The 21,363-nt window shown below is 38.2% G+C and overlaps 1 protein-coding gene across 5 annotated transcripts in view; it reads right to left on the bottom strand.

Annotated features, from left to right (window-relative positions):
* LOC309717931 (RNA-binding motif, single-stranded-interacting protein 3-like) overlaps nucleotides 1-21,363 on the bottom strand; it is a 162,899-nt gene that overhangs the window by 7,766 nt on the left and 133,770 nt on the right. For all 5 annotated transcript variants that reach the window (XM_082552863.1, XM_082552862.1, XM_082552864.1 and 2 more), the window contains 4 exons: nucleotides 11,556-11,662; nucleotides 7,214-7,257; nucleotides 3,101-3,197; nucleotides 2,001-2,051 (listed from right to left, as the gene is read on the bottom strand). In XM_082552863.1, the coding sequence (XP_082408989.1) occupies nucleotides 2,001-2,051; nucleotides 3,101-3,197; nucleotides 7,214-7,257; nucleotides 11,556-11,662 (299 nt within the window). The remainder of the gene's footprint in view (nucleotides 1-2,000; nucleotides 2,052-3,100; nucleotides 3,198-7,213; nucleotides 7,258-11,555; nucleotides 11,663-21,363) is intronic.

The raw sequence follows: 21,363 nt of genomic DNA on the forward strand, positions 1-21,363 counted from the left end.
GCCAAATAATTAGATGGGACATTTGTTTGAAAACACATTTACAGAAGGGTATTATCCCCGCTCAGAGACATAATTTTAATCAGACAAGACAACAGAATGTGTTTAAGATTTGCCAGACAGACATAAAGAGCAAGACAGAAGACAGGGAGAGAGAACAACAGAGGAGGAGCAACAAATCTGAACACTAAAGATTTTTGGCAACCACGGCGGATACGATTGCAGAAATTTGCACCGCCTTACGTACCTGCCCTGATAAACTCCTTCACCCCATGAATGACAGAACAAAATCATACAACCTTTTTTAGCACAGGTGTACAGATAAACCCCCTGAATGTAAGCACATTCATCTCTTACAGGCTACTTTAACAGATACACTATATTGACGAAGGTACTGGGGCACCATTAGAGCTGCAGGAGCTGCGTAGCAGTTTTAGTTTGATGTTAATGCCACAGGCACAGGCTTAAGAACGAGCCAGCATCGCCAGGACTAAAGACACCAGAATTGAAACATGAATATTTTTGTCCATATAGTGTTTGATATAGACCTTTAAACTATTGTTGAACAAATGTTTAAGAGGAGATAGAAGTTAAATTTTATCTGAAAGACTTTCAAGGTTACTGTAATATGAATCTCTTCTGCCTGTGATTTCATAATGCATCGGTCCTGCTACACTGAGAAGTAATCATCTTGTAAGCAGGACTAAGCTTGGACTATTCCACAATTTATATGATATAGCTTTCTAATTCCACTAATTCAATGCAGTACTTTGTCAGATGACAAGATGAAGGCACGGAGATTTTATATTTTATGCTACAATAGTCAGTGAATGTCAGAGAGACTGAGGCTTTGGACTATGCTTAGAGCGAAGCCTGTGGAGGCTTAATAACATAGAGCGGCTGTATATAGTCCCTGTATCAAAGGAAGGAAAAGCCCACAGTTTGTGTTAAGGTTATGTTTGTGTTTGCCAAAAGAAGAGAGAATTTGTAGGTAAGTGTGGGTTTATAGAGTATGTTGACTGTACACCTACACTCAGAGTCGATTCATGACTCTTCATGTAAATATACAGAATGTGTGGGTGTGTTTTAAAACGTTTTTGCACGTCAATCAAAGCTATGTGTATGAGAGACAAAATGTGAGAGAAAGCTCTAGCCAAGGATGGATGGAAAAGAGCTATAAACACCAAGGGTTGGATTTTACATCACTGCATTATGCATCATATACACAAAGATGCACTGCTGCTTTTGATATGCAAATTTTATGCATCACTATATGAAACTGAGCAGCAGTTACACATGTACATTGACTTATAGATAAATAATGTGCTTTAAATTAGCTGTCTGGAAACCTGTTTTTGTACATGCAGTTTCATTCAAAACCAGCAGGGAGCAACCTTTTATTACAGATTCTAAAGTGAGTTTCGCCAAGCTCTCTGAGGTCCTTTGAGAAGGCTATTCACAGGCTGATTCAGCAGAGTGGGGCTGGGATTCAGGGTTACAGTTATTTTCCTTCTCTGACCTGGGTTTGGCTCTCAAGCACTTATTGGAAGAATTTCCTTTTATTACTTGGCTTTTCGCAGTTTTCGTGATTCATACCAACTTGTTGGTGACCTGTTGTTATTACTAACATTTTCATTCCTGAATTATTAAATACTCATTTGATGAAGAAAAAGGCAGGGCACATTAAATACTGTTATAAAAGCATTTGCAGGCAGTCCTCGAGACCAATACAGCCTATGCTTTAAAAGCTTTTGTAGTTTTTCTCCCATAAATCCTGCCACTGACATTCACATGAGTAATGAAGCTATTAAACACACACACTGAAAGTTTTAAGACAAAAAGAGTATGCCAGGGAGAAAAATTGACACATGCTGTACACTCAGCATGTGTACATTTATTATATATAATAAATAAAGGAGTGAGTGAAAAGGGTTGGAAAATAGAGAACAAGACTTTACAGAACGAGGCTTAAAAACAAAGGAAATGTTGGTTTAAAAACTTACTGTAGGTTGCATAACATATTGTTGATGTGGCATCCAAGATGTACTCTGAACCTGAAGAAAGAGAAGAGAAGGGAAGGGAGAAGGAGAGGACGGACACGAGTAGGATGATGCAGAGGGGAGGTCATGACGAGATGAGAGGAAAGGAAAGATCAAAAGCAAGATTGTTGTAAGTGGGTAAAGAATTGAGGAAGAGAGAACATTGAGAATGACAATTGGAAGACAGAATGACAGGAAGCGAGTGAAAATGAGAAAACCAAAGAAGAGAAGTAAGAAAATTAATCATTATCTCAAGCCTTTACAAGCCAATTTCAGAGCCTCAGTCCCAGCACGTCTTAAAGAATATTACAGCAGTAACTAAGGGTCCACTATACAGAAAGTTTGTCGTAATTATAAAAGGATATGAAGACCACAGAGAGCAAAACAGTCTTAACAATTACTGCTTCACAGTGAGGGTTTCATCATCAAAGCTTAAGTTGGCCACAAATCATACTTTCATCTTGTTCTCCTTCCGACCGCTCAACTCTAACAAACTGAAGGCAGAAATGAGTCTCTGAGGGTCCCTTTGTCTCATGCGTTATTGTTGTATGCATGCATTCTGTACCTGCATCTGTATGATCTCTTACCTACATCTGTCAATGATGAGTTAAAACAATGAAAGGTAATGTTTTTTCTTTCCCTATAAAGCATGATACTTTAAGTCATGAGTCTTTGAATTTGGCTTTCTTATAGAGCTCTAGAGCTCCATCTTGTTTTTGGGTACAGCAGCTGCCAGCCAGCTCTGACATAACTTGATATGGTTTGTGTGTGGAAGAGAACGGGTGCGACACATGAGAGCTGAGAGTTAAAAGCAGCATTTGTGCTCAAGAATGGGAGATGGATAGGAGGAGTTCTGCAACGTAAGCCTGCATTTTATCATTGCTAGACAAAGAATTGCCTTGATTCTACAGAGCTGATAACTTCATTTTGGGTTCATATCTTTGGTTAAGTATGACAAACTCCACCTGTACATCCAGGAATTACTCTACATAGAGTCAGGAATGGGATTTTCTGGTTTTAAGTAGGCCACGGCACTCATCAAACTTCTGAGAGGTTAAACTCACCTGATATGTGGGGACAGGAGAGGCAGCAATGAAGGGTGTGATCGATGTCTGAGCAATCATCCGATTCGTGGAGATGCTGTATGGAGAAGAGTAGAACCTATGAAAGCACAAGACATACATTTTAATTTTGACTGTCCACATCATCTAACTTCTAATAATCACCTGGGAGGGAACCAAACGCGTGTATTAACAATCCAGAGGTTTCTCTGCAGTTTCAGCTCACCCTACATAACCACATGTAATGCTGAAAATGAGGCTTTTGTCTCAGTTTGTTTTGAACTACCCAGTACACTTCAAGACAACACTGACAAAATGGATCAGACATCATCAAGGCTGTCATGGAAACAATAAATATTGCAGCTTCACTCTATGTAGCACAATCAAAGACATCTTAGAATGAGACTTGACACCGCACCAGACTACACATCATGTTACAAAGGAGTCTGCACCACTGCTACGCATAATAATGAATTATTACCTTAATGTGTGAGTGGGTGAAATACTTCAGTATTGCTCTTTATGTTTCCACCTACGCACACCCTACTTCCCATCGGTTGCATCTGTAACATCTGCATTTTATAATCTATTCACTTCTCCTATGCCTCTATTTGCCCTTCTCATTTTGATCTCTTTTTCCCCCCATTTCACCCCCTCAGCTCTGCAGCTGTAGAATGCTGTGGCTCGCAGTGCTTTATTTATCATTGTGTACCTAGAGAGGACATGTTTCATCCGCCAAGCCGTGTTGCTGTGCCCGATCGATCCCAAAGTGTCTGTTGACTGAATAATGGAGCCAGTGAGGGGAGGGGAAACCAAGGGCCAGAGACAGAAAGCGAAGCCCTACCCTATCCATCTCTAACACAGCCATGATTGTAGAAAAAAGGTACTTGCCACATATCAAGTGTTTCTCAATCAGGGAAGAAAATTACCTGAATAAAAAGACAAACTCATTTTTAATTTACTTTTAAAAGGCAACTTCAAACTACTGTTAGGTCGCTCCATAATATTTCTTAAAATCCGCAGTGAGCACAACATATAGTAATAGCCCATGCACGGAGATGACAATGGGGCTCAGCCAAAGACAGAAAAACCTAGGAGGACTGTGGTGGTAGTCGCCTGCGACACATGCACACATTTCATTTCAAGGGTGAAATGGGTTCCTGAGGTACCCACCTGTTCTGTTATTGCACATTCTGTTTCACATTACATTTGTTCAGTCAGTGACGGCATGAGCAGTTTTGAACCTCAACTGCGAGATGTAAAGCGTCAGATATTTTTAAACTATTGCGGCTCAAGGCTTGTGCATGCAGCTGCCTGCGATAAGCTGCAGAGCGTGATTGTGCTTCTCACAGACATTCAGTCTCCCTGTTGGATTTTTATGCCCTACTTGGTGTGCCGAGGCCTAAGTAGTAGCTGTACATATATAATAGAGACACGCCAGTTATTTGTTCATTTATTTATTTTAACGCAACATGACTCACTTCTGTTGAACCAGAAAAAGAAATTCGTGGCAGGTTTGGTTCTAATTCATCTGCGGCTCGATTGCGTGTTTTGTCTACTTTTAACCATGTGCAACAAGCAAACATTAGTCGTATTGTTGCAAAGTGAAAATCAGTACAGCTTCAGAAAGAGCAAAGATCTACAGAAATAGCTAGTATAGATTTCATAGAAAATATATGTGCAAAAGGAAAAAGACTGTTCTGTGAACCCCAGTATTTTGTTTTCTGAATTGTAGCTCTATGGCATCAGAGGTATAGCCTATAATTGGTTCCAGAGTTATTTACGAGAAAACAATATGTACAGTTGGAGTTGGACGGGGATCGATGCTAGGTCCTGAACTTTTCATTTTAATCATGAATGGTAATCGTAATTCAGAAAAAAAATCTATATGTACATTTTGCTTATGATATCACTGTCCTGCTAATAAGTTACATACATTGTTGCTATTGTCAATGAATCAGTCAAATTTAAACAATGATTTAATGTCAATGGAATAACTTTGAACATACACAAAACAAAATATTTAAGAAATAGCAGTAAAAATGTGAAGTTTGGTGTTATTACTGATGGAACAAAGAAATGGTGGATGAAATCAAATTTCTTGGTGTGATAATAAGGTTTGCAAATAGTCATAGACTGATTTTAAATTAACTCCAATTTATTAATGTTTTATTGGCCTTTTAACAACCATGTATTCAGAGATCTAACCAAGTAGTTTTACAGTTTACTATTTATTAATGATGGCTATTCTAAGCTACAACTCACTTTCAAAAATGTCTCCAATTCTTTTTTGCCTTAGATTAACTGCATATTCCAACTTTGGACATGACATTATATTGCAGGGTTTAAATAAATGTAGATAAGCTGGAGTACAAACTGGAACTTGTTTGTCATGAATGAGAATCAAGAGATAAACACAATGCGGTGCTATGGATCCATCTTTTTCACTGTACAGTTAATAAATGACTTGCATTACAGATACTGTATTACTGTCACTGATGAATACAAATGAGGTGACAGGGCCAGGTTATTCAATGTGGTTTTCTGATTGTGTTTATTGTATTTTCATTAGACTGATGTGTATTGAGAGAGAGAAGCAGAAGGCAGAGGACAGACCCAAGGTTATTGATGTAGGCTATTAGCCCTGAGCAGCCAACTGTCAATGGGGACCCCGGCACTGCTATTTAAACAATGCACTAAACATGTAATTGCAAACAGAACATTATTACAGGACTGAATTTTAAAGCCTCTGTGGATCCCTAGTGTGATTTAATGCCCTGTCAGGCGTTTACACTGAAAAATTACTGAGTGATTTAGTGGTGACCCCAGTGACTTTTCCTATAGATGGAAAAGGGAAGTAAAAAAGGGCAAGAAAAAAGACAGGAGATACACTTAATGGGAGCTAGTAGATTCAGAATAAGCAAAAGTAGGTTAAGATAAGACAAACTATAAGCTTTCCAACAATGTGTGTCTGGCAATGGATGCTTTAAAATAACCCAAAAACAAAACAAAACAAAAAAAACGTTGTCCTCAAGCTCACAGTGAAACCTGTAATTGATTCATACCTTTCCCCTCTCCTTGGACTGACTTTATTTCTGCCTTTGCCCTCCTCTTGACCCTACTCGGCCCTCCATTTTTATTCAACCCACTTCCCTCCCTGCTTTTTGCCTCTCTAATTAGCTGCATTAGCATTTCACAGTCATTTAGTGCTTCGCCGGAAGGAGCTACGATGACCTCGGAAGAGAGGTTGGAGAGGGCTTACACACAGCAAGCATACAGATGCTTGCGTGAGAGTGCCCATTTATGCATGCACGAATGAGCACACTCGCACCGAAAGACACCAAAGACGACTCAAAGCAAAGCAGCTGTTTGAAAACAGAACGAATGAGAAGAATTGAGCAATACAAAACAATGTGGAGAGGGCAAGAAACAAGTCAAAAACAGTGAAAAGAAAAAGGACTGTATAATTTCAGATGAACTAGAAAAAAAAGAAAAAAGAAAGAGTGGCTTTAAGGTATAAAGTGGCGGACCAATCTGACAAAAGGAGGAGAAGAACAAGAGTGCAGAGCTGCAGGGAAGCATCTCCAGGGATCACATCACCAGCAGCATTCCTACCAGACAACACCAATCTCCAATTTCCCCCTGAAACAGGCAGGCACTCTGCTCTCCTCAACCAACTTGGGAGCACTGCAGATAGCCTCGGCTGACGAAAGTATTACAGCAGCACTGCAACAACGCCCATCTTCCTGTCTGCAATCAAAACCTACAACTCTGACAGCTTGTATGCATAGGTGCATAAATAAATGCTCCATCTGCATCAGTTAGGTGTAAGAATAAGAGCGAACGCCAGATAGTATGTGTGTTCTGTATCAGTTCAGGTATATGGGTTAATGTGTGTTATGTGTGACCCTCTCGTTTGCATGCAGGTGCTCTTGTGCATATTTCTGCAGGTTGTTGCCATGTTTCAGTGCACTGATCTTAGGAGGATTTTATACTGTCACTCTTGAACAGGCTGCGTGTAACAATGTAAGTAAAAAGTCAAGTTTGGAGACACTCTTTAGATCGAGGTTGTTCGTGCGAGAGGTAAAAGAAAAAAAAAAACAACTTTCTACATACCCATTCTGCATCGCTGTGGGGTCATACGTCAACGCCATACCACTCTGGAGAAAGAAACACATACACCGAAATGTTAAATACATGACTTGCCTTTTTAACCAATTTGTGTTTGTGGTCTTTATCACATATACAGCTACTCTATACAACTAAATAAACAATAAAGTATGATATAGCTATTGTACATTATAATGTGTAATGAACAGAGAAAGCAAACTATACAAGAGCGTTGTACAAAAAACACAAAATTCAAAAGTGACTGGGATATAAGGACCTACTGAATGAACAATAGATAAGCAGTCTAAAGACTCCAAACTAATCCAGCTAAAAGCTCTTATGTACAATAAAATTATTTGGAATAATTGCCTTTGAGCAAAAGAGCCATTTATAAGTGCAGTCGTTTTATTTAACATGCTCAACAAAATCAAACACATGAAGGTCAGTGAGGGACGATTGTTGCATGTGGTATATGACTATATAAAATAGGTAGGAACAAAATAAGTTCCCAGTTCTAACTGACTCTAAATTTTAGCAGACCAAAGACAGTGGAACGCTTTAGATTTTCTTTACCGTTTCTCCTTAAAGGTTTTTAAAAGTCAACTTTTATGGTATGAGTTTAACTCCACTATCTGGCTGGGCTTTTCTGGGTTTACGTGGGTTCTCTCCAGGTACTCTAGCTACCTTCCACAGTCCACAGACATGCAATTATTGGGGTTAGGTTAATTGATAATTCTAAATTGCTTCTATGAGTGCGACCCTGATAAGGATAAGTGGAAGAGAATGGATGGATAGAAGTTTTATGGTAATTTATTTTCTTTTACAAAAAACAGTTCACACTATACCATGTTTGATTATCCTGAGGAGCATTCAAATAAATAAACAAGACATTAAGAAGTTGCACTACCACCTAAGTCAAACAAATCCATGCTGGTTGGCATTAATGGAGGTAACAGCCCAACATAGGAAAGTTAGAGATTACTCAAAAGTCCATAAGAAGGGTGTGGCTCAGGAGGTAAGTGACATCTGCTCAGAAGGCCAGTTGTTTGATCCCAGCCTTCTCTAGTCCAAGTTTAAGTGTTTTTGGGAAGCGCCCCCCATGTTCCTAACACACATTTTATCTGTGTGTGTGCCTGAGAGTGTAAGAGATTTTTTTCTACACAAACTGTCACAAAGTAGAGTACCAGTGTGTGTACTGTATGGATGAATGTGGCTCTTTCAGTGGTAAATAAGATAATGTTATATAATAGCAATAACACACACACACACACACACACACACACACACACACACACACACAAAAATTGCCAAAAGCACTCAAACTACTCACTGAAGCAGCCCAAACTTTTCTTTTTGATCCATTTTTTGAGTTAAAGGTTTTTTTCCCCCAACAGCATTATATTAGTATATTTCTATATTCCCTCTGTCCCTTCTTCCCTTCATAAAGCTGTTATTAAATAGTGACTAAATATGTTTAGCCAAGCATTTATCAGTGACACTAGCCCCTTTGTGGTTTCTGTCTGTCTCATTCCTTCTACCATGTTCAAATGATTGAGGCTGGGCTTCTCTTTGAGGTTTGAATAAGATCTGCTTCCACTTGACTACCTCTTGGCAATTCTGGACCAGACTTAAAACAACTGTTTGCTCCTAATCTTTTTTTTTACTCTGTCACCACCCCATCACCATCTATCGGCCCTGCACAAGTCATTTGTACTTACTCTACATTCTACACAAGGCTCTTCTCTCCAAATTGGCACATGAGTTGAAAGGGTGCCCTGATGCTGAACCCAGCTCAGTGTTTGGTTTTTCCACAAACACTGTTTTAGCCAAGCCTAGGCTGGGTAGGTAGGTATAGACTCCAGAAGCAACAAAAAGCACTGCTAGACACCAAATAGAAAAACTGATCAACTCCAGGGATTTGCATTCATCTAACAGCAAATCTCTTTCTGTGCTGCTACACAGCTACATGCGTATCCCTTATCCATTTTCCAAAACAAATTCTGTAAGCGTGTGATTACATGTGTAACGCACGTATTCACGTCACCGTACCAAGGCCAGACTCGTATCAGAATGAGTTGACTGAGATAAGTAGGCAGTGAAGCACCTCAAAGCATCTCCCTGGCCAGATGTCTCTATTAGCAGAAGTATTAGTTTATATAAGTCAGCCTGGACTCTGAGGCCTGGCTCTGACAAATGCATAAACCTCTGAAGAGATGCTTCAGGGCCGAGCGGGGCTTGTCACGACGTGTGCCACAGACAAATGTGTGAGGTGTCTCACTGAAAGCAGTCATCACTTATTTCAAGTTCACACAGACATTGACAAGAGGGAAGTACGTTAACGGAAAACTGACATGTGACAAATCGTCGGTATGTTAGGCGTTCAGAGGCATGACAGTGGTTTTGAATGAATCTATACATGCACATATGTTTTTTCGTTGTGTTCATGAATCACTTTGGAAAACACTACCTGATAGGCTTTAGGTTAAGGTTAGAGGTAGACAGCTGCAGCACGTGTTACCACCGCGAGTGCCATTCTATTGGATTCAATTGAGAATCTGGAGTAAGTGGAAGGCTACCTTTCAGGTTACTACGAGATGCATTGGGACGTGACAAATTGTATTTTACGCGTTGGGAATGAGAGTGCTCTGGAAATTAAGACATACAAAACCGGCACAGCTCCATAGTATTTTTATCTAGCAAATGAATGCCTGTATTTAAGCGAAATCTGAATAAAATGACATATTCACTTTACCCATTTCTGCAAAGCTGTGTGGACGTTAACTTGCATTGAAAAAAGGCTGTATGTGCTTTAACTGCTCATTTAGCTACACTCTCCAAGCAATGGCACTGCATATGTGAAATCCACTGTGCAAAATACCACACATTTAATTGTGAATACATTTAAGTTGAGCTTTTTAATAATGTGATTAAGGTATTTACTGTGGTGGTTAAAGGCAGATGCATTTTTTGCAGGGATGTTTAACCTTGGCCAGCAGACTTTGCTCATTTCTGACTGTTTTATGAGTTATGTTTTATACTATTCAGTTGGAGTTTTTTTTTGTTTGTTTGTTTTTTTAACTCCCATTCCTAGTTGATGACACATTACAAAAAATACCACCAAAATTGATGGTATGGTGGTGCAGTGGTTAGCACTGTGGCATCACATTAAGACGGTCCTGGGTTTGGCAGCCTGTTCTCCCTGCATGTTGTCCCTGTGTGGGTTCTCTCCAAATACTGTGGCTCACTTCCACAGTTGGTAAAATGAAGTGTGCATGGTTGTTTATCTCTTTGTGTTAGCCCTGTGACAGACTGGTGACCTGTTTAGGGTGTGCCCAGCCTTTCGGCCAATGATAAGCCAGGCTATGACACACACGTTTGCTCTTATACAAAAAGACTAAAGCTGCAATCTGTGCCTGCTCCACACAGCCATGAGCAAAGGTCAAACACTGCAACATCTTGTTTTCATTGCGGCGCCTCTTGTTACAGTGCATAGTTTCAGCCTGGTTCCATTTCATTTCACTCCACCACCCTGCTCTTTCCCAACCTTCGTGTAACGAGAACACTGGGAAACTGTTAAAAACTGCACCGGGGTGTGTGGGTGGCAGCATTATTATTCACTTCCCCTTGTTCTGTAAATTAAAGCTTTGGTATTGACACTAAAAACTTTTGAACTCTCTGCATTGTGAAACAGTCAATCTGCTTTCAATCCTTTGCACAAGGTTTCATTTCTTCTGAAGATGACGGACAGGAGGTGGGAGTTTCAACAAAAGCAAAAACAAGTTTGCAATTGGGACCTTACAGAAACCTTATACTTTAAATTTAACAACCTTTTTGTGTGCCAGCTTTCATACTGTCAGCAGCATCTCTAACTGAACCTACAGTGCCTTACTAGAAATGAAAGTGGATAATGACCCCACGGAGAGGAGGGGGATCTGTCAAGCTATTATGATTTTAAATTCTGCGGTATGTTGAAGAAAAAAAAAAAAAATGGAGTCAAAGGGAGCATCAGCTGCATATTGAAAATTATTAGAATAGATGATTTACAACTGTAACGTTTCCTAAAACATAATATGGACACCGCTGTGCATAATCACTCATTTCTTTGACTATTATAATAAAAGAAATGTTATCCTTCAGCTATAAAACTTAATTGAAAGAAGTGTAAATGATTTTTTTGATAACTGTAATTTCTCTTTTTAAAGTCCTCTCAGTAGACTTGTGTTCAGTTTTGTTTTTTCATTTTAATTGAGAAAAGCAAGAGACTATATTTGACAGCAGGCCAAGAGAATATTTTATGAAGTCTCCCAGGGAGCTTTTTTTGATGATTAAATATATTTTTAAGCCTCACCTCTCCTTCCCGTGTCCACGATCGTCCATTCTGGGGATATTTGACCTGGGTCTGTCTCTTCTTCTGGCCTCCATCAGCAAACTTGCACAGCAAAGGCTCTGAGGGAGCTATAGAGTGAGACAAGGACAAACACATTTATAGATTAATCACCTTATAAGTAGGAGAAAGTCAAACTATATGTTTTAGGTTAAATTTAAAAGATTACACTTAAAGTGTTTTATGCTACAGCTTAAATAAACTAAAAGTTAGTTGGTCCTGAAAGCAGCACTTCAGCTCTTAGATTGATCTCAGCCACCCGTAATCCAAACATTTACACAACACTAGTTATCACCCCATCTCTTTTTAGCCCCTTCAACCATGCTTTCAAAACCGCAACGCTGACGTAGGAACAAAGCCACAGGCTAATCAATAGTGCATGGTGTGCGAGGTTCAAACAGCAACCCAAACAGGCATACTTAATACGCTAAATAACTCCACGTAGTTTGACCCATGGGTAACAGACTGCAATTGTAAGTCCTCCAAAGAAAATACTGTCCCTCCCTGGATGAGAGAAAGAAGAAATGTTTGGTTACAAATAAGATTACCGTAACTTACAGTGACCTTCCATGTCTAAGTTCACCAAGCTTAAACTGAATATACCCTCAGGGTTTGTGAACAGAAGGAAGTTGTCAGATTGTGAGAGGATTATCCAAAGAAAAACTAAAAGTCTGTGTTTACTATGATTTACTTTAAAGGCATATCTTTAAAAATGGTTAGAAAGCAAGCAGGAGTGGACAGTTACTTCATTTTCTGGGAAATGCTTCAGAAGCCACATGTCTTAACATTAAAACATATTACCATAACATGAACCAGGACACTCAAATAAGATATCTGATGCCTTGTCTATTTAGAGGATAAACAGACGCTAATCTGTTTTATGGCAACTGTGATGCTAGGGCATATTTCTTAGACTTTCCAGCTGCAGTTTAACCAACTGCAGCCAAAAACATGTACCCTTCACAACCAGCATTTTGCTTCACATATTTGACTGATTAAGTAAAGAAATTTGCATGGCTATTTACATTGTAGATTCTCATAGAAGGCATCAAAACTATGAATGAACACATATGGAGTTGCGTAGTAAAAAACAAAAACAAAATTGATTTTAGATTCTTCAAAATATCAATCCTTTGCTTTGATCACTGCATTGCACACTCTTGGACTGTTGTTTCTCTTTACTTGGCTGATTGGTTCTTCCTATAATATGAATTCTAACATTCAAATAGGGCTGACTTCTGCACAACACAACTGATGGTGCCAACCCCATTAAGAAGGCAAGAAATTCCACAAGTGAACCCTGATAAGGCACATCTGAAGTGAAAACCGTTTCAGATGACTACGTCAAAAAAAAGTCATTGAGAGAAGTCCGACAGTTTCTTTGAGGAATCTACAACATAAAACAAATTTAGAGTTATTTATTAAAAATTTTCTTTGCTACATAATTCCATATATCTTGCTTCATGTATTTAATGTCTTTAGTAAGTATCTACAATGTAGAAAGTAGAAAAAAGAAAGAAAGAAAATATTAAATGAGAAGGTGTGTCCAAACTTTTGACTGGTAGTGTATATATTTAAAATATTCCATGATTTAAAAGCCATTAAGCTTGTATTTACCCTAAAGGAGACAAAGATCAAACAAGAAAGACCCGCCAACAAATACAACTGAAGTAAAGTCCTGGCAAAGGGGCAAACCCATTACTGCTGTTCACAGACTCCAAGTATTTTTTTTTAACCTTTGTTTAACTAGGAAGTAAAATTGACATTAACGCCATCTTTTTGTGAGACTGTCCAGGACTGACATAGGCAGATTTAACCTGGCATGTTATTTCGTTTTATTCTCTCCCCAGTGGTAACTGAAATGAGCTCACCCACAGAAAATGTATACAAGCAGAGAGGGTTGAACCCAGAGCTCTGGCTCTGAGGCAACAGTGCCCAAGCATTCACTCGTGGCAATAGATTCTTAAAGTCTTAAAAATTTGCATATTATTAATGATTATGTTAATTCATCCAACTAAATCTAGGTAACTGAATGTAATTTTTCCGAACTCTTGAAATATAGCTTTAAATATGTTCTTCGGTTAAATCCATACATACATCAATTTTCTGCTGTTTATACAGGTGCTGCAGAGGCAGAAATTTAAGCAGAGATGCACAGGCTTTTCTCTTCCCAGAAACCTCCCCAAACTCTCCTTGGGGGAAACCGGAGCATTCCCAAGCCAAAGAGATACAATCTCTCCCGCGTATCCTGGCTCAACCCCAGGGCTTCCTCCCAGCTGGACCAGGAGTGGGCACTCCAACCTTTCTGATCGAGTACCACAGCATCACACTTATGCTTATTCTCATGCTAAGCGCTTCTTATTTGGCGTGAGGTGCTACAGTGCAGTGAGGTATTTGCTTCATAAAGACAACAGAACCATAATAAAAAAAAAGCAGAAATGAGATCCTAAGACCACCTAACCCAACACAGTCTCCACTTATCGCTGTCCTTAGACAATCTGTTAAAAAAAATTAATCCAGAAGCACCTTTGACGTGGGCAAAAATCTAAAGGCTAAGGCCAGCCATCCGGCCAGAGTTGTGGGGTACTCCCAAGACCTGGCTCCAGAACGGGGCTCCCAGTACCCAGAGGTTTTCTTCTTTGTAGGGGTCTGGCTCATCACCTAGGCCCAATGTGCCTTAACCTCCTAGGACCTGGCGTCCACATATGTGGACATCACATTTTAAGTTATTTAAACCAAAATGTTTAATTTTGCTCTACTAGGGCCTGATATCCACTTACGAAGACATTATACTGCTGCTGTTCTATCAAAATTTTAAACGAATATCCTTATATGTGGCTCTCATTTTTCTTAGGAACAAAAATCAGGTAAAAAAAAAAAATCTGGTAATTCTTTGTTTTTACATTCATCGGGTCCCAATCAGCCCAAATATCAAAGAGAAATTAAAAATGCATGCCATGGAAGAGTTCGGGTCTTAGGAGGTTAAAAGACTCTACCGAGGGCATATTGCCCTTGAAAGCACTAGGAACTATTCTTCGAGGTTGCATCTCAACTTTATATATGTTGTGTTGGCATACAGAGCAATTTTGTCACTGTCCAAACATTTCCACATGCAACTGTCAATCTGTCACAGCCACCAAGGCAAATGTAATTTCTTTCTAGGATGCAAAAACTCTGAAGTGCTATACTGCTTCAGCAGAGGCAAACTGTTGGGACAAGTCTTCTATTCAGCTGGTAAAGACTACTCTAAACCCTCAAACTGAATAAGTCACATACTTTTATGCACTCTTAACCCCTAACAAGCCGCATACTTTTATGCAATGCCTCTGTTTTTTTATTTTATTATATCCACAAAGTGAGGTTTTAACTCACTGATGCATCTTTGAAGAGGCTATAAGCTGGCACTCTGAAATTACTGTCAAATAGGATAAAATGGCAAAGAAAGTCAAATCAGCATCAATGTGTGTAGTATCGATTTTTTTTTAAAGAAAAGCAAAACAACAACAAAATCCAACTGCAAATTGCAATATCTTGAAGCTGGTACTGACTAACATTATGAATGCCAGAATAAACTATGCAATTATCTTGCCTACTTCAAGAAAAATATTTCTTCATCTAAGTAAAGTGAAAAATGAGAAGAGGTATTCTCAGTGGAGAAAACCATTTAGAGCTTAAAGACTGAGATGAGAGCTCTTTAGAATGCCTGGGGCCATGACGGGCACTCTAAGGGTAATGATATAAAGACACATTTCCATTTGATTATAACACATTTAGAAGAACTTTTTCATTCAACTATGTTAACTTGATTTTGTCCAACAGGTCACATGGTGTAGCCTTCTGTTGTCATCCTTTGCTTTTCATCTTTCTGAATCAATTCTTGTCTTTTACCCGCTCTGCTTCATGCATTAAATGACCTTTACTTTTACTAAAATCACAGATAGTCACACGGATGCAACAATGGATGGACTGAAGATATTTGGGGGGAAAAGAAAAGTGGAAGACGTCAGTTCACCTACCACATTAAGTTTAAAGTTATTATAATCAATTATGATCAAAAATAGTTAAAAAATATCACATTTATATTTTTGATTAGACATAATAACAAAAATACAATCATAAATTATAAGTTATTTCTTATTAGACACGTGTCCTGTGATTTCTATTTTTTAATGTGAAAAGCTATCTACCATTAACAGTGGCACTCAATTTAAAAATAAAGGCTGCATTTGTTATTTTATTTGTTATTTTTTTCCGCTCACAGCTGTGACAGACAGAAGGCTATGCTATTGATGGCAGATAATTTGTCAAGTTTATATTTGCGATACTTTGTCTGTGTTCTATAAAGACAAAAACATCAGTTGATTGAAAATAATTATACATTAATTATGTGTGTTTTGAAACTTTCTTTTTATTTTCCAGCTTTAGCACAGTTTGTTTTCTGGCACAACAGATGAAAACAAGTTTCTTTTATTGTTAGAATTAGTAATTAAAAAAACAAGTACCTAAACATGAGAATGGAGAATTGTAAAGCTTAGATGTCGTCACCCATAGATGTGACAGCTGGCTGCTAAAGGATGAAAAACAATCTTTTAATCTCAGAGTTTTTCTGGATTGGTTTTTCTTCATTAACGTTCTTGATATTCCTAACAGCAACATCCAGTAAGCAAAGCAGCAACATGACAACAAGATATTCCTGTGAGGTAACTACAGGAGTTGCAGTGACCTTATTTAATTGTGTTTATTTTAAGGCCCTGAAAGCAGCACACATTTTATCCACACAGACTTAAAAATGTAAAACATTTTTTGCTGTCAGCTGTTTATATACCTGATCTTATGAAATGACTCAAACATTAAACACCGGCCAGCTGCTGTGGGCCACCGTTTGCAAATGCATATGCATCAGTAAAGTTAGACCGATTTGGCTGCATCAGTGCTATGGAGCTGCTGCAGGGGTTGAATATATTAATCTGGGGAAACAAATTGGAGAGTTTCAGAAGCAGTTTCTGTTTTTAATAGATTTTTGTTCACTTTTGCCATCTCATTGGATACCTGGAGTTTAACCCTATTAAACCTCAGGTATCAATGATTTCATAATTCTGCCAAACAAACAAACAAAAATAATGAAGAACAAAACTACCATAAAACACAAGTGAGATTTACTGGAACTGTGGAAACTAAGCAAATCCAATTATGTCAAAAGCCTGGATTTATACTTTTATATTTATATTTTGCATTGATTGAAACTGTATGTGCAGTATATACAGGGTGTTTCTGGTAAGAGTCGAGTTTTGCCAGGAGGTAGGCAACACTGTGCCTGGTTAATGTAGCGCAATCCATTGCCATTTCCTGATTACCGGACAGAGAGAGAAACACCAGAAGCAGCACCCAAACTTGGACAAACTGCTTCACACATGAGTATCTATAGATTGACATCTGCTGAACAACTAACAACGTAACAATAAAAAGATCCTAGTTATTTTTTTTCCATCATGCTTTTTTAATTAGAAAAAAAATATCCCCATTGCTTCCAGTGGAGAGTCGATTTATGCCAAGCTGCTTGGCTTGTAATTTGCTCGAGGAACTTTTTATGATTTTATGGCTGTGTCAGTGTGTGCCTGCTTGAGTGAAGGAGCACAGAGCCAATGGCGTTCATATCATCCTGTAGACAACTGTTGACAATTTTTACATCTCATTTATTTAAACAAATGCTCGATCCTCTTTGCAACAGTGTCTACAAAATAAGGTGACATGAAACAGAAATGCAAACTTTTACTTTCCGACTTGTTATTTTAACAGGGAATAGAACATATGAATGTCCATCAGCATGTAATGATGCTGGAAGTTGGGAAAACTGCTAAAACTCACTATGCACATAACAAAAACATTACGTGACAATAAGTACAGATGTAAACTGTTCAGTTAAAAGTGGTCAGCATTAAACCACAACTTGGGATAAAATTATTTTCTGATTCTAAAATTCGTATAATTAGAACCTGCAAAACAAAGCAATCACAAAACTGCGACATGGGTAACTTGCAACTGGTGGGTTGCACAAAAGGTATATAAGGCAAAAAGCATTTTGCTTCCCAATAAAAACAAATAAATAATAAATAAAATAAACCCAAAGTTCACCAAAACTATTAGGTCCACACCAACTCTGATCAGAACAATAAAGGGTGAGTTGTTAACATGTGTGACGTAGGTCACTGCTTATTAGGAGAAAAACAGCAAGCATGTCTTTAGAAATGTTATAGTTTGGGGTTGCTTTGCTGCCCGCGGAACCGCATAAATTGCTGTCACTGACATGCATATCACAGAGTACTTGAAGATAATGTTAGACTATCTGTCTGACAATTGATATCAAACCAAAAGTGGCCCTTTCAATAGCATAACGATCCTACGAACAGCTCAAACAGATAAAACGTAAGGTTGTGAAAAGGCATTCTCCAAGCATGGACTTTAAATAGAAATGTTACATGGAGGTTCAAAATAAGCAGTACGTACAAGAAAAATCTCAAATATTTCACAACTGAAGGAATTTCAGAAAGCTTCTGCCTGAGCAAATGGCTACAACAAAATATTATTAATCTCATAAAGGGGGCAATAATGGCTTATGAGGGCCATGGGATACTTACTGTTCCACAAGAGAATATTCATTTAGTGTAAGTTATTAAAAAAGGCTGTCCATGGATGTACTGATGTATTTTTTTTTTTTTTTTAAAATACGGTAAGCACAAATTTGTAAAACTGGTCTTGCAAACCAGAATTTCAATGGAGCACCAAGTTTAAAAGATTGTCACTGGCTATCTATTTGGAGGTAAATCAATGTCTTACCTCCAAAATATTAAATGGGTCTCTTATCATTTCTAATCTGTAAGTGATTGTGGTAAGACATACACAGCAAATATAGCAAAATTAATGACTTACTGCCCCTACCAGTACTTGTGTGTAGCACGAGAATATACAATATAAAAAAGCAAAAGAAATGTAAATCACTGCATTATCAACACACTATATAAAAAAAAAAAATTCAAGAAAAATATGAAATTGTAATATTGTAATGTACTAGTTTCAGGAGACGCCTGAATGAGCAGAATTATGATATCATGCATTTCTCCTGGGGAGGAAAAAATATGCACAATACACTTTGCAAATCATTTTATATTCATTCATGAGCACAACGTGACAAGTCATAAATAGTGAAGATGATAATGACAACAATGAATGTTATTTATTCCAGGGAGGTGAATCTAGCCGCCACTCAGTCAGGGGTCAACAAGTGCAATACATCAAGAGACAAGATTACCTGTAGGAAAAGCAAATAAAAGTGGTGCACCGCATTAATTATTCAGCTTGCTTTCACAGCTTCGTTTCCACAATCTGTTGTATTTCACAAGGGTGCTTTAAAAGAAAGGAGGACACTTTTAATTGCTAGTTTGACCCCTAATGTTCGCACTCCTCGCTCTATAAGACACAATGTGATGAATTTATGATGAATTTGGGTACAGCTGTGTCAGATCCTTTTGGGCATATCAAATTACCCAACGCTGTCATAAACAAATGCTTGGATATTTGGTTTAGATTGTTATCTTATTTATTTATTTTTAACAGGACATGGGGGTGATGCAATAAAATGCAATTCTAATCCATTGACAAGAAAAAAATGTAATTGCTGAATTCAGGAGTAACTTGAAGCCCCTTAACCAAAACAACATGCTTTTTTCCTTGTAAGCATAGAGCAGGCAGATAGGAGAAATATAGTTTTGTATGAGAACTCTCAGCTCAATTTCTTAGGTTTCAGGGGGAGGCATGAATGACTAATTCGAATCTGTGTAGGAGCTTGCCCCAGCAATTTAAGAAACCACTGAGAAAAATCCCTTGTAGCTAGTTAGTAGAGCTATCATTTAAATAACTACATGGTCAAATCCCTCCCTTATACTGTTACTACTACTAACAATAGTAATCAATTCATTTTCTTAGGTTTATAAATTCAGGATTGCAGTGTAGCTGAAGCTGAGCCGAGAGAAGGCACCGGACAGGTCACCAGACTTTGGAAGTATTACACTTCTGAGAGACAATGGGACGGACACACACACACACACACAGTCAAAAATTGCCAAAAGCACTCAAACTACTCACTGAAGCAGCCCAAACTTTTCTTTTTGATCCATTTTTTTGAGTTAAAGGTTTTTTTTCCCCCAACAGCATTATATTAGTATATTTCTATATTCCCTCTGTCCCTTCTTCCCTTCATAAAGCTGTTATTAAATAGTGACTAAATATGTTTAGCCAAGCATTTATCAGTGACACTAGCCCCTTTGTGGTTTCTGTCTGTCTCATTCCTTCTACCAGTCCAAATATCTTTGGACTGTAGGAGGGAGCCAGATAACCTGGAAGAAACCCAACCATGTAAACTCCATAAGGAAAGGTCACAGCTGGCTAGTGGATTCGATCCCAGTACTTTCTTGGTTGGAGGCATATTTTTACTGTCCATCTTACGGGTTAAACTACACTACATGTTCATACTCGTCCATTGAAACTATGAAGCTCTCTGCACACAGTTTTTTTGTTGCTAATCTTGATGGCAGCTGTGGTGGTTTGAAGCACCTCAGCACTTGGTGATCGTGTAACTCTACGTGGTGTGCCACTTTATGGCTAAGCTACTGTAGGTCCTAAACACTTTAACATAGCACTCACACCACTTAAAATTGATTATGCAATAAGAGAAGAAATGTCACAATTTTATTGCAACAGTGCCATCCTCTTTCAGCACCACACTTATATTCAGTGACCCATTCTTTCAAAAATGCTTGTAAAAGCAGACTGCACTGGTAGGGGTTTGAGTCTGTAACCATGTGAAAGCAACTGAATTAAGAGCTAAAGCCCATTACTTTTATCCATACAGTGTACTATCAGTAAAAAAGTCATAGATCTTTTTCTTTCAAAGAGTTTTTACTATGAGCAGCATATCTGAGCAAAGTCAGTCTGTGAAAACTTGTGTATATATATTCTTTCTCTAAACTGCCCCCCTGAAGTAGCTTTTGGATGAAATCATATGTTCTTAAGGATTATTTTGTGGAACTATATGAGGCATTCACAGAGTGAAGCTGCACAGAATGTTAAAACTGTTTTACAAATTACACCTTTGTTTAATTTCTTTTTAATTCAAGTATTTCAAATTACTCTCTGCAAACAGGGTTATCATTTAAACTACATAATTATACTAGGCCTGATCCTTTTATTGCAGAGAAGACCACAGGACCTCAGTCCTTTCACTAAAAAGCTTGAATTCTTAGTGTTACTATCTGGACTTCACTTTGAGTTGGTTTTTAACTGCAACTGGCTATTTTGTATGTGCAAAAAAAAAAAATCTTTTAAACTGCAAGACAAGAGTTGTGTGTTATTTTGAACAAAACTAACAAATTATTTGATTTGTCAACTTTTAGGGTTTTTACATTTATCCTTTGTTTTTGCTTTATTGTCATTCTTAGGTGATTCTCACCTGCATCCTTCTGAACAATGTGCAAACTAAACTACTCAACAACCAAAACTAAAAGGACCCAGCCACCCACACACTGAGCTACTATGATTTGTGTGTTGTTGTGTCAGTGTGTGTTTGTTTTACTAGAACTCAGTGTTACTAAGCAAGTACCTGCCAAGAGCTACATGATAAGGGAAAGTAATTACAGGGGAAAGAGAAACATTACAGTGGTCAGAAGATACAAGTGCCTGTTCACTCACTCACTCTCACTCACTCTCACTCTCTCTCTCA

Source organism: Aulonocara stuartgranti (genome assembly GCF_965226115.1).
Source record: "Aulonocara stuartgranti genome assembly, chromosome: 11".
Classification (NCBI taxonomy): domain Eukaryota; kingdom Metazoa; phylum Chordata; class Actinopteri; order Cichliformes; family Cichlidae; genus Aulonocara; species Aulonocara stuartgranti.